The sequence below is a fragment of the Stigmatopora argus genome, chromosome 5 (assembly GCF_051989625.1).
Source record: "Stigmatopora argus isolate UIUO_Sarg chromosome 5, RoL_Sarg_1.0, whole genome shotgun sequence".
In the NCBI taxonomy this organism is placed as follows: domain Eukaryota; kingdom Metazoa; phylum Chordata; class Actinopteri; order Syngnathiformes; family Syngnathidae; genus Stigmatopora; species Stigmatopora argus.
The window spans coordinates 7,183,749-7,196,829 of NC_135391.1; the positions used below are offsets into that span (position 1 = coordinate 7,183,749).

The window sequence follows — 13,081 nt, forward strand, 5'->3', positions numbered from 1 at the left end:
CGGTCCTGTCACCTCACATCAATATTTTGCCCTGAGCAGTGATAAATACATCCAACATAATTTGAGTGAGGGCCTAATTTAAGTACATTTTGTTGGCCCTTGAAGTCCAGTATTTCAGGTGTAATGTTGAAGGTTTTGGTCGCCCTCATCAAGAATGCAAAGCCCACCGCTATAGCTACCAACTTGAAAATGTTGCAGTGAAAGAAATGACACAAGATACAAGAGAAAAACCACGTTCCATGACAACAAACGATATTTTTTCTGGCCATAGAGCAGCAGAGGCCTCCAACATGGATTTTACCTAAGAGAAACAAAAAAATCCCAAGTTAAGTGAGTGTGATAGTCTCATGTTGCCCAGGAATCCTGATATTAATTGTTGTTCTAATGGTTGGAGGTGTCTTGGATTTGGGTTTTGGAACAACAACAATATACGAGATGCTCCTGAGAGACACCACCCACCCATTGGCTAAGAGTAGTTGACAAAGAAACTCAGCTGGAACAGCTGCAGTGGGGGGCACTTACTACGACACCTCACCAGAGTCTGCCGTCCATCACAGCCCCTCTGCTCATGCCAGAAAGCAATTCTAAGGAGGGTGAATTGCAACACCTCATTACAGCTGTTGAAATTCTAGAAACGGGGGTGTCATATCATTTAAAATACAGTCAGCCTATATAGCCATTTAGCCACGTGAGAATCGTAGTCCAAAGGTTTTCTGCCATGGTAGGTTTGGATAAAATGTAGCCATTTGTCCAACAATGTAAAGTGAAGAAATATTGTGATCTACATGTTGACAAAATTGTACTGTCTTAACTTGAGAAGTCTTTTTAGTATTTCCAAGATAGCATAGGCGTGCAGTTCTTGACATTCAACACAAAACTGGTTTCTCGCAAAGCTGTGGGGAATGCTGGCTCAGTGACAGTGAGCCTGAATCTCAGCACATAAGAATGAAACCATTGTGGTGAGGGTTAAATCTTCTCTTTCATTCAAATGCCAACACTCCTTGTACCACAGACAGCTGTTGTCTGGAGGCTAAAGGATGCCACAAATTTCTTCTGTAGTCATCTATAATTGCACAGACTTTAATTATCCAAGTGCACTAACGCAAAAATCTGTCAATGGTCTGAACTGCATCTAAATGATGAACATTTCTAAAAGGTCAGCTATGTGTTTCCACTCCACTTGTGGCTGCAACAGCAGCACACAAGAATCAACATGAACACTTGGGTTTGCACATGGCAACCGCCTGGTGGTCCATCACTGTATCTTTTGACCTCGCTTTGTTCTAACGACACAATAAAGTGAGCCAAGTCCGCATGTGTATTTTAGAGCAGCTTTAGAGCAGCTTAGCTATTATCTCAACTGTGATGGGAGTCATGTGTCTTTTGCTCAAGAGCCAAAAGCAAAGGAAACTTAAAAGGTTCAATCAAAGCGTTGCTCCCATCACCAATATCTTTTTCGTTCCATATGCATAGTGTACTTTGATTTTTTTTTTTCTTTTGAGGGGCTGTCGCTAAATTCAAACGCTTGAGTAGTAAAATTCATTGGTGATCGTAACACTATCGTATATCACAGCATATCATCGCATGTGTTCCACATGCATCAAGCTTTAAATTGTATACCTTCTTCATAAAGTGTACTGTCTGTATACAATAAACACACAAGAAAGACAACTCAACTGCAGCTTGCAACATATAATCTGTCTAGTATTATTCATGCTTTTAAGATTACAATCCCCTCGTGGCTTTTTAAAGGTGAAGATGCATTAGTTACATTGTTTCGGCATCGTCCATGTTATAATGGCTTTTCTTTCCTATTATAAACTGTCAGAATTGTATTCGTACATTTGACACATTTTATGTCAGCACAAATTTATGACTGCGATATGAGATAGACTTGAGCACTTATATTTATAATTTGTATTTAAGGTCAAAAGTCATTTCTCAGCATTCACAAAAGTGAGTAATTCAATTTAAACTCAAGATTTATAGGTAAACAAGCACTATTGTGCTGCAGGGTGAAGAATGTGCCCTTAATACTTTACATGCCCCCTACTGGCTAATTCCTAACAGACAGACAATAAGTCCCCAGTTAATTAATCATCTCTGACACAAAAAAAAATGGACTAGAAGGACGCATATATATCCTGTGAAAATACCTACCAGCATTCATTTTGGTCCATCCATTTATAATGCAGAAAATATATGAATAATATTATGTAAACGGCACTAACAATAACATGATTGCCAATTTGACCGGCCTTCAGCTATTGCTATATACTTCCTTTATATAAAATACTCCTACAGTTCACACGAACATCAACGGCTCATTTTCACTTCTTCATGTGTTGGCATGCGTTCTGAACAGTAATGCCTCAATATGTCTGAATATTCAACACCCAATTCTCTCTCACACAAAGGCTAACTAAGCGTAACCCAAATAAAATCTTTCATGAAACTGATGCTGTAATGAAAAAGGAGGTTCTGTAAGTTATAAAGTTGCTGTGACTAATGTTTGCTCAATATATGATATAGGCGGGTGGATTTATCACATAAGCATGTTTCATGCTTCATGTTTGAAAATAAATACTGCTTATGTTGAGTGCAGTCTGGTCTCAAGATGTAGTTAATCAGATTCGTATGGTATTTGAACTGACATCCCACGATCAAATACGTTGGTTTATGAAACGATAAATTGAACCTCTAGTCTTTAATCCCGATGCCTCCCATAGTATACTATATATTGTATTCATTTCTTTTCTATGTGTATCAGATGTATGTAGTCTGAACGGGTGCCTTCATAATTGATACAGTGCGGTTCATTCAAAACCGTGAAAGTGCTGCTGTAAACTTCATTACACCTTCATTACAGAATGTCGGACCACAAGTGGGGTGTTTTGCTGCAAGTTAGGTTAGACTGAGCCAGCAGGGAAACATTATGGAGGGCTTGATAATAGAAAATGTCAAACAAAAATTGCTGATGAGGATTACTGAGCCAAATCCTGAATACTTTGTTGCATGGTAATGGTCTTCACAAAGGATTTCCAAGTCATCTATATTGTAAGATTGATCTGGTCAGATATCTAAAGTTGTGATAAATTTACCTGTCACTCAAGCGCACTCTAAGCCTGTCATTCATCATGGCAAATTATGTTGAATCAAATTAAAAGATAAGATTGAGGTAATGTTTTTACTTGAATCATATTTTGAGTATTGAGTGCTAAGTCGAGGTGTTCTGAGCTTCTTAGACCCTCTCAAGGGTGTGCCACGCCTCCTTCCAAGTCAAATTGAACTCATGTGTGACCCGATTGAAATAAATGGAGAGATGTTGCCGTTGGGAAAATATAGTTTTTTCCATTTACTAGCATTCAAGAGATAACTCCATTTCTTGGCTATTTGAAACAGGGACTGTGTAGTTATTGTCACCTGAATTTAAGAAGACTGTTTTTTATTCCAAAACCAAACATAAACATTCTGTCCCAATCACCATCTCTCAGCAGAAATGACCCCAGCGCTCCCTGCAGAACTGACCTCAGGCTGAGAAATAAATCGAGCCAATGAAACTGGATTTGGAATGTGAACTCTGGAGTGTATAGAAAAAAAAGTTCCCACAGCATTCAATAGATGTATTCTGCTCTCCAAGTACCACATGAGATTCTTTTTTTTTGCAGTCTGCTAGCGTGCTATCCATCGGCTTTCTATTCCAATATAAGTTTGAGCTATGTTCATTTCTCCAATCACAAACAACTTTTGCTTTTTTTCACTCACAATTTAAAGCACTCTTGAGATGTCGTACAACATGTCTGCTCAATGCTTTCTTTAAAATGCGGACAATTACAAATTGTAATTGTTACAAATTGTTTACTCCTGCGATCTTCTTATATTTATGACCCTCAAAAGTCTGCTTCCCGTGATCCTTGTGAGGATAAGCGGTAGGGAAAACGAATTTTTAAAAAAGTCTGCCTGTCATTAAAATGAGCCTCTTCCACATCAACTATTGAGCCAATCCCTATGGTTTTTGTTACCATAGTGAATGAGGAGGAGCCATGCTCATATGTTTACCAGGAGTTACAAGCAACACTCAACTGGTTTCTTTATTTGGGATAATTACAGGTTTTATATTTTAGGAATGTGAAAGTATTTTTTTTTTTACTGTTTTGGATAAAAACATGGGTAACGATGTGTTTGGTGCTTTAAACAATATTTTTGATAGTTATTTTTCTTCTTACAATTAGAGGCCACATTTCATGTTTGTTTCACTGTTTGGTACATCTACTCCTGAAAAGAAAATGAAAATCCCTTATGTTGTATTCTGCTTCTTTATACTAGGAGCTATACACATAACAGCTTCAAGTGCGACAGTTCATATAGTGACATCCCTCTATTTTGAAGTCACAAAGGCTTGCCTGAGGTGTAATGTAAACGCTTAAACAATGCTCTCAAGACGCAAGAGAAAAAGGGCAGGTGTTTCAATGCCTCCCACCCACAAAGAGCAATTTGAACACCCACAGCTGAGACTGAGAGAACCATCATGATGTCATACGTATAACCAGGAAAACCCCCAAAACCACAATGACATAAAGATCCTTTCAATAAGAGCAGCAGCATGGTGTTATAGTTCAACTTTCACACATGTCAGTGCTCACTTGGATTTTTTGGCTGTGATAGGAGGGGGAGGGGGGGGCATTACCTAAGAGAGTCATTTTCTGGATAAAAGGCTCAACAGTTAGTCACACTAAAACAAATACAGTTGAGCGTTTAACAACTACAAAAAGAAATTAAATAAATGCTTATGAGCAACATCGATCACTCAAGCAAATATTTAAACAGATTTAATACATGATTTTACCCACAGCCCATAATGTGCTGGCATTATGGTGCAAAAGCAGGATTATTACGGATACAGTGTGACCACAAGCAGCTCATTTTATGATGAGTGAAGTCATGGGAATGTTCAATGTAAAATGTGGGAATTTCTACCCGGGACTTTTATCCCAAACAAAAGGCCAAGGGTTTGTGGTCAGGGCCGGCAGACCCTCTTGACTGCATATAATGAGTGACACAATAATAATTATAATTATAATGTTTCCAATTATGGAGAAGTTCCCTTCTCTATGCATTGTATCTTGTATCTCTAACTCAATCAGGTCCATAATTTAAATGTAAAAAGAGTCGACTATATATGTATTTCCTCATTAAATATACTTGCAAATAGCCAGTCTCATCTAAGATTGCTCAGTTGGTCACAATTACTGTATTACTGTATATCACTGTACTTTTATTGCGATTAAAAGCAATGCCGATCTAAACGTCTCCAGCTGGAAGCTGTTCAACATGTTTGGCTTTGTCTATTGTTTTTGTCAGTTTTGTATTTTGAGTGCAAAGCATGTAGCTGACAAGAAAAACTGGAACTATAATAAGGGTGGGTGGTTCTGGAATATTGAGGGAATGGGAAAATGGTTGCAGTGACTAATTCTGATTGTTTATTGTTGAAGTAATGCCCCCACAGGGACTATGAAGGGTCATTCTTCCAAAATGTATTCTTGAAAAAGATCTGATCCCAGCCCTTGACTCTATATTTATGTTGCTGTCTTTTCTTTAACCATTTTCTTCAGCAAACGTCTTAACTGCTCGCTAGCAGGTAAGAAACATCGCAGAGACGTCGGATTTTGACAGCAGCAACTAAAGGTCATGTGAAACATTGTCTCCATTGGCTTTAGACAAAAACACACACACATGCTTCCCATTACAAGCATGTGGATGAGGCTATGATTTGCTAAAGTACTGTATCAAAACATTGCCTTGCAGCCCGTTTTAAACATGCGTGCCCAAGAAACAAGGCGTGTGAAATTAATTCCGATTCATGACACAAAGTTGGACAGATGTTTCCCTTTTTCTTACCAACCATGCAGCTGCAAATGCTTGTTTTTCTTGCACACTCAAACTGATCAGCCACCCAGTTATGAACTATGGGTGTATGAGGGAGATGCTGATGATTGAAAAGAAATTCTGTGCAAAGACAAGTTTTAGGTTCTCCTTAGATTGCATTAAAGCGCCAATCACACTGAATTTCCCTAACCGGTCGCCCCAAAATGGTAGGAGGGATAAATGGAATGCTTTAAGAGTGGTTGGCTGACATTAAAGTGCTTCACAGAAATTCAGCTATGGTCAGATTAAGATATGGAAAAATATTGTGTAAAATTGATACCTCTGTGCACCTGTCTTCCTTTTAGGTTTAAATGTTACTATGGAGTGACATCACCGAGTAGGTACAGAGGTACAGTAAATCCATTTAGGATTATTCCAAATTGATCTAATCTTATCGCTGCAATTTTTCATCTTGTGAACTATAACACAGAACAGATGAAATGTGGCTTCATGACCCAGCTATCTCCCGTCCTCAGTGCAATGTAGAACACATGGACATGAAGCTGTACAAACTGTAACACTTTCCTCATACATCCACGGCCACTTTGGTATCAGTGAACTTTTTTTATGGATAGTATTGTCATGATACTGCAGTTACCATAGTTTGGGGACTCAAAGGGAACTTTCAATAAAGAGGTAGTAAACTAAATACTAGTACATAGTGACTTTGATGGGTTGATACAGGTAATTAAGCGACTAATAGGTACTGTAGTATGTGCAGGCTTTAGTTTAGGTGTTAAAATTGAATGGTGTGGTGTGTTTTTTTTATTCTTTATTTTTATTTTTATTAGAATGGTACCAGGAATTTTTCTCATGCTCATAGACCTCACAGCATGTCATCCCGACACGTTACTAGCAACGTTCCTCTCTTGAGAGGTAGCGATTTCAGTGAAGTTGCAGCTGTCATATGCTCATGTTTCCACCAGATGATCGAAATGAGAAAACAAGACCAGAGTTCAAGTGAGCCGTGCTTACTTTCTCGATCAGCTGGTTTACACTAACAAGAGACCAAAATCAAACCTGATCATATTGTGCCACTCACACTCATGTACCCTTCCCCCAACTAAAGTCGTACCAACCACAAACAAAAGCGTGAGCTCTTGGTCACTTAGCAACAGGCAAATGGATCTACACTAATAGTCCTGCTGGTTCAATTCAATTTAGGTGGATCTATATCCAGGAAAAACATCACATAAATGAGCAGAATTGAACTTATAGTATATTGGGAGCACTGATCATCAATGGGAGCAGGTAAGAGTGGCTTTCTAGTGTAAAATTATCATGAAAATGAATCGGTTTCTCAATTTCTTTAGATACAGTCTGAGTCCACAGTCATATGAACCCATTTACCCTATTTCTTCATATTGTTTAGGCACTTTTTCTTTTTTAATTAAATGTGATTTGAACAGAAACATCTTGCATATGGCTTTGTGAAAAATGTCCTTTTGTATTTTAAAGGGGTTTGGTGCAATGGCATTTGAAGTTTGATGAAAAAAGGATTATACATTAAAAAAAAAAAAAAAGACTAGATTTCCTTCCGATTAGACCATGTGGTTGACATACTGCATTACTTAACATCTTGAATCCTGGTTTCACTTTATAGATACAAACAAGAGACGCACATCTCTTCTCCATTTTTCCAAATTTACTGTTTCATAAATAGAAACGACCATGTGTGTTTATAAACTTTCCCAAAGTGCAATTGAAACAGCACAAACAATGTTCTAAACACAGCATGCCTGCGTCATTACTTCTTTCCTGCCTAACTTCTAGGAGCGTGTTGAAGAAAGGGTCAAGGGAGGACCCTTGGTTCCAATGAACGCATGGATGTCTGGGCTAAACAGAAAGGGAGTTGTCAGCCCAGGGAATTCCATATGACCGCATCATCCCCATTCCGTCCGGGGTCCCATCATAAAAACATGGGACTATCCACCACATGCGTGGAGCTTGTGGGCTTGCAAGGTGAAGACAAATTTTCCCTAGGGTGTGCGTCCTGTCCAGAAATTTCTTTTTGTCTACATTTGTTTAATTGACTGAGTCCAAAATTCAACTAGCGGCATGTTCAGAGCGTTCAGAGAACAATCAGACCTGCAAAAAATTTTGGGAGGAATTTTGCCAGTTGTCTTGTCAGCTGCCACTGTTATGTGAGAAGCATGTTCATCAAATGGAAGATGAGCGAGTTCAACCTCGATTAGATACGCGGGAGGGTCAAAATAGTATTAGCAACAGAATGATGTAGCACAGATCCATGGCATTGCATTGCTCGAGTCTCTTGAGACTCCAAGCAATAAATTCCTGGACCCCCACCCAATTGTGCACACTGTAAAAATATTTGGTTTTGCAGTCATAAATGCACTATAAATAAGCAAACACTCTATAAGGACACATCAAAAGAAAAATTAAGCTGGTAGACACATTTTAATAGGAAAACATAAAATAACCTTACACAGCTAAAATTACACACTTAAGTTTCACTTTTTACAAAATAGGGAGATTCTCTACTCATTTCGAATGGCCAATTCTTGACTTTTTGTGAAGTACATTTTAGCAGCCCTTGGGGGCCCTTTATTTGTGGGGGCCTTAAGCAACTCCCTGGCTTGCACGCCTCTGTTTCTAAACTACCGTAATCAACAGTGGCTCTTACATAAAAACATCTGCTAATCTGACATTTATATTGCAGTCGTGAAAGTTTAGAAATGTGCACCTGGAGTGGCCTTACACTAATAATAAGCCTTTTATTCATTGTTGTAGTAGGGTCACTTACACTTTGTGGACCAGGCACACTACTGTAAATGTGGGGTGCAGTTTTTGCAAATAAATGATCAGATAAACAGTCATGCCTAGACAAACATTGTCTTAACATTTTTTCCTGGTGCAAATTGTATTAATCTCAGTGCCATCTTTCTTTTATTTGATCAGAAGATTCCTTATTATTCCTGTTTTAGTTCAGGGGTTATGCTGCCCCCTTCAGCAAAGGGATAACAATGGTGGGCTGCCAGCACACGCCGGACGAGCAAGAAATGGAAAAACGAGACAGCTAACCAGTGCCAATGGACCACTGAAAAGAGGGAAAGAACCAGTGACACGGTTTGAGAAGGTAGATGGCGTGAGGACAGTAGGAAATGAATCAACCAGCAAAAGTGCAGGTAAAAGAATCAGCAAGGTCAATGGTAGAACTTCAAACTGGTTTTTACACATACTTGGGTTGTAAAATCAGGATTGAAACCATACCAGCAATACTGTGTTTCCTATTGCAACAATGTGCTTTAACTGATCAAATGATGCACCTGTTTATACCTCAGAAGCTCCCAAACAACACCAAGCAAGTACAGAACTTCATTCAGAGCTCCATCTCTATTTGCCTTTTTCACACAGCGAGGAAGAAAGCTGAAAATGGAACAATGTTGTTGTTGTTGTTGTTTTTTAAACGTTTTGAGGAACTCTTTAAATGTTGAAACACAATTAATATGTGTACACAAGATACCCCCAAATAATGTATGCTCCTTAAATACTTACACCTAAGCCACCATTGAATCTTTCAACGTTGCTTCAGAACATGTCACCTCCGTATAAGGTCTTCTCGCTGGCCTTTTCTCAGTGAAGAGGTAGCAGATCATACACCATACGCTGTGTTCTGGAGAGATTTGAACACCATTGCTGCTCCGAAATGGTCTCAGAGCGCATGAGCCTGTACACAGAATACAGTGCATAAGTAAACCTGACATTTTATTGAGATTTTTGCAGGATATGAAACAATTGAATTTTGGCAAACATACAAGACATTGAGATAAGTGCAATAAAAAGGTTTCACTGCGTTGTATGTTAAACAACAAAGATTTACCAAGTATGAAGTAAGCAGCAGCGCTGACAGACAGGAAAATAAGGAAGATCGAGCCAAGACCCAGATCTCCGATAGCGCAGGCATTTGGACATGCACATGGGCTCTCCACCCAGATCTGTAGAGGCTCCTCTACTTTCAACGTCTGGTCCCGAATAAAGGATGAAGACTCATTTGGATTGCAGTGATAATGCACAATTGTCCGCGGGAGTTCGTTGGGCCCTGGAACAGGGTGTCAATTAAGTGAATGGCATTCAAATGAAGCAGGGAATTAAAACTCACCAAAGTAGGAAACAGAAAGTGTCCTCAGGGTGTCATTGTAATGAAATACATTACCATTATGTCCACCAAAGCTGATATAGCGGTGAATATATCTGTTGAACCTTTGATACCTGTTAATGGGAAAATACTGTTACATATTTAATGCTATATGGTATGCTTCATTTATGATATGCATTGCAAATATAAGTCCATAAAAAACAACACCATTGAACAATTTAAGAAATAATGACAAATTATTCCAGGGTTCGCAATAAGAAAGCTGATGATTACAGTCACATGAAAACATCGTTTTATTTAAAATGTTATTTTGGACTCAGTTTTTACATAACTCTTATATTGGTTACAATATTGGCTATATATTTGATTTCTGTATGGTTTTTACAAACAAACCCTAGGTTTACAGTTCAAGCGTAACATGTGTACAATAGGCCCTCTAGTGGACACTTAGGTCAGACCTTGAGGAAAAATGAAATGATACAATATTCCCAAGTGCCTCAAGTATTACTTGTCCAAAAACTAAACTGCACAATCACAGTTAGGTTTAGACCTAAAAAAAAATCTAAAAAGAACTGAAAGAAAACCATTGAAGGCATCGCAGATAGCTCTCATGTAAAATGTTCAAAAAAAATTGGTTATTCTACCAAGTTCTCTTAAATGTCATGTATTGACATACCTGACAATGAGGCATGCAGCAACATTGGTGCAGTCACTCCCTGTCAGGTCTTCAGGTTGTGAGAAAGGCTGGCATGGACTGAATGTCAGCAAGTACTCGCCATCGATTGCCCCGTCATCTGCATGGAGGGGTTTCATCCGTCCCAGGAAACCATCGTCGTCCCCCATAGCTTGCAGATTTATCACCCCAGTGCCATCCTTCATGATACATTTGCAGTTGTTGACTCGGATGCAGCCATTCTTGGTTGAAGGGGCCAGGTTAGGCCTCACAAATGAGGTGGAAATGCTAAAACAGAGAGCCAGACTAACCAGAGAGTTCATGTTGGTCATATGCACCAGTGCTGGACAGTGAAAAGATAAACTTTGTTGCTTAAGTGACATGCAGATGACAGCATGCCGTTACTAGGAAAGCAATTAGAATAACGGTGGCTTTCATTCCAGACATTCCTCGGTTCCATTTTGCTCACAACACAACAGCATCTACCTATTAATCGTTTAGGTGGAAGCTGTTTAATTTAAATGATAACTTTTTTGAGCCAAATTATTTAACTCTTAGGCTATCACTTCACAATGCAAATGAACAATGAGCGGAAGCAAAGTAGGAAAGTGCTTTTTCACATTTTAGCAGTAAACAGATGACAAGGGGTCCATCTTTAACATGTTTTATTGAGGAGATAGAAAACACTACGCTTTGAGAGCAAATTTGCGGATCGAGTAAAGGAGATCTTTCCTCTGCTGTTTCCTTGTGCGCAGACTCTCTTCATGTTTGTTGAGGCGGCGACGCAGAGCTCTGGTCTTCTTGGGTCTCAGATCCAAGGGCTTGTATTTCTTGCCCTATAAGCAAAACCAAAAATTTTAAGAACGGAATATTAACAACTAAATTAAGTTACAATAACATGGAGTTAAACATAAAATGTTCAAATCAGAGCAAGGCTTTAAATAGGACCATTTTATTTGCCCAGGTGTCTTGAGAAGTTGTATGAATGTGGTGAGGGTCGAACAAATCAAGCATTATTTTGATAAATAAATTACACATCTATCATCGTTAGCAAATGCTCTTACCTTGTAGAATTTCCTTAGATTCTCCTTCTGAGTCTGGTTGATGACTGTCAGAACTCTGGCGATAGATTTGCGGACAACGCGGCTGCAAGACAAGGTGTGGTGCAAACTCATTTTAACAATGCGAAGTTTTGCATCGGCAAAATTCCGTCCACAACCATCTCATGTATTGGCAAGTATCAAATATGCCAGTTAAATCCATTCAAACTACGCAAGCAATGTAAAGCATATTACACACCATCTCTGATGATTTCATCCAGTACTTACATCTTGGACAGCTTAGACGCAGCTCCCCCAGTTACTTTGGCCACACGGAGTTGTGACAGCTCATTTTTCAGGTCATCAAGCTGCTTGAGCAGCTCCTCCTTCTTTTTACCCCGAAGATCTCTTGCCTTAATCTTGGCCTGCAGAAGAAATTAATTTACAGCATATCAAATATGGTTATGATTGCACCATCGTTGAAGGCCCATACAGACCACTACCTTGATATACAATACTATACATCATGATACGAAAAGTAAAAGGGTTGGGAAAAACACTTTAAGAAGCACTCAGTGTTTTGCTGTGCAGTTGTAGACGTTACAGAAATATTTTGGACGAGGCAACTGAAGCCTACGGATTCTTGCCCCCTTCATTGCTTTTCAGTCAACAATTGGCACATATTCTGCAACAGATCTTGTTCTTTGGTATTCAAACTACATTTATCAGCTTCTTGAGGACCATGTTTCGTTTGTCCATCGCGTGACGAAAATTGTGTCAACGTTAACATTGTCGTCATTACATTAGCACCTAGCAATTTAGCTAGGCTACGCTCGTGAGTGATAGCGCCACTTGAAACTGCTCCGTTATGCACTATCGGGTGCTGCTTACTTCTCCTAGCAAAGCAAAATAGAGAGCCAAAGTGCTTACGCGCTTATATTTACCGACTGTTATGGTGTCAAACTGCGATGATCGCTAAAATATAGAAATTAGTCGAGACCCGAGAAAGACCCACCATGTTTCCTCCTGTGAGCCCGTTGGAAAGGCCGGACGTACCGCGTGTTCACGGAAAGCAGCTTCCGGTGAATTTCTTCTTCGTCATGTTTGTACCTTCAATCGTACAAACAACAGCGCCAAAGCTCAGGTCGACGGTCCTGGGTAATGCTAGATTTATACAATACATTTCAAACTGAAGAAAAAAATACAAATTACATATAGATGTAACTAGAGGTATATAATTACTAATTAATCAAGCAGGGAATTGAAACCTTTGTTGAAATACATTGTTTGGTGAAAATAATTTTAATGTGACAATAATGATTTTCT

The 13,081-nt window shown here is 39.0% G+C and overlaps 1 protein-coding gene and 2 long non-coding RNA genes across 3 annotated transcripts; 1 reads left to right on the forward strand and 2 right to left on the reverse strand.

Moving 5' to 3' along the window:
- The first annotated feature begins 7,058 nt into the window (after positions 1–7,058).
- On the forward strand, positions 7,059–9,184 carry LOC144074785 (uncharacterized). The gene is made up of 3 exons (XR_013300383.1): positions 7,059–7,176; positions 7,699–7,887; positions 8,871–9,184. It is a non-coding gene; the product is annotated as an uncharacterized LOC144074785 (long non-coding RNA).
- On the reverse strand, positions 8,396–9,961 carry LOC144074784 (uncharacterized). The gene is made up of 3 exons (XR_013300382.1): positions 9,767–9,961; positions 9,442–9,613; positions 8,396–9,312 (listed from the first exon to the last, which is right to left on the reverse strand). It is a non-coding gene; the product is annotated as an uncharacterized LOC144074784 (long non-coding RNA).
- Positions 9,962–11,363: 1,402 nt separating this feature from the next.
- On the reverse strand, positions 11,364–12,887 carry rpl35 (ribosomal protein L35). Its single transcript, XM_077600871.1, has 4 exons — positions 12,771–12,887; positions 12,044–12,180; positions 11,780–11,861; positions 11,364–11,551 (listed from the first exon to the last, which is right to left on the reverse strand). The coding sequence occupies exons 1-4, from the start codon at positions 12,771–12,773 to the stop codon at positions 11,402–11,404; spliced, it is 372 nt and encodes a 123-aa protein (XP_077456997.1). The 5' UTR covers positions 12,774–12,887; the 3' UTR covers positions 11,364–11,401.
- Between the last annotated feature and the right edge of the window lie 194 nt (positions 12,888–13,081).

Excerpts from the sequence above, each read along its gene's own strand:
- rpl35 (XM_077600871.1), bottom strand. Across the intron at positions 11,862-12,043 it reads GCGTCTAAGCTGTCCAAGAT|CCGCGTTGTCCGCAAATCTA; the intron begins GTAAGTACTGGA and ends CTTGTCTTGCAG. Across the intron at positions 11,552-11,779 it reads ATCTAAGGAAATTCTACAAG|GGCAAGAAATACAAGCCCTT; the intron begins GTAAGAGCATTT and ends TTTTGCTTATAG.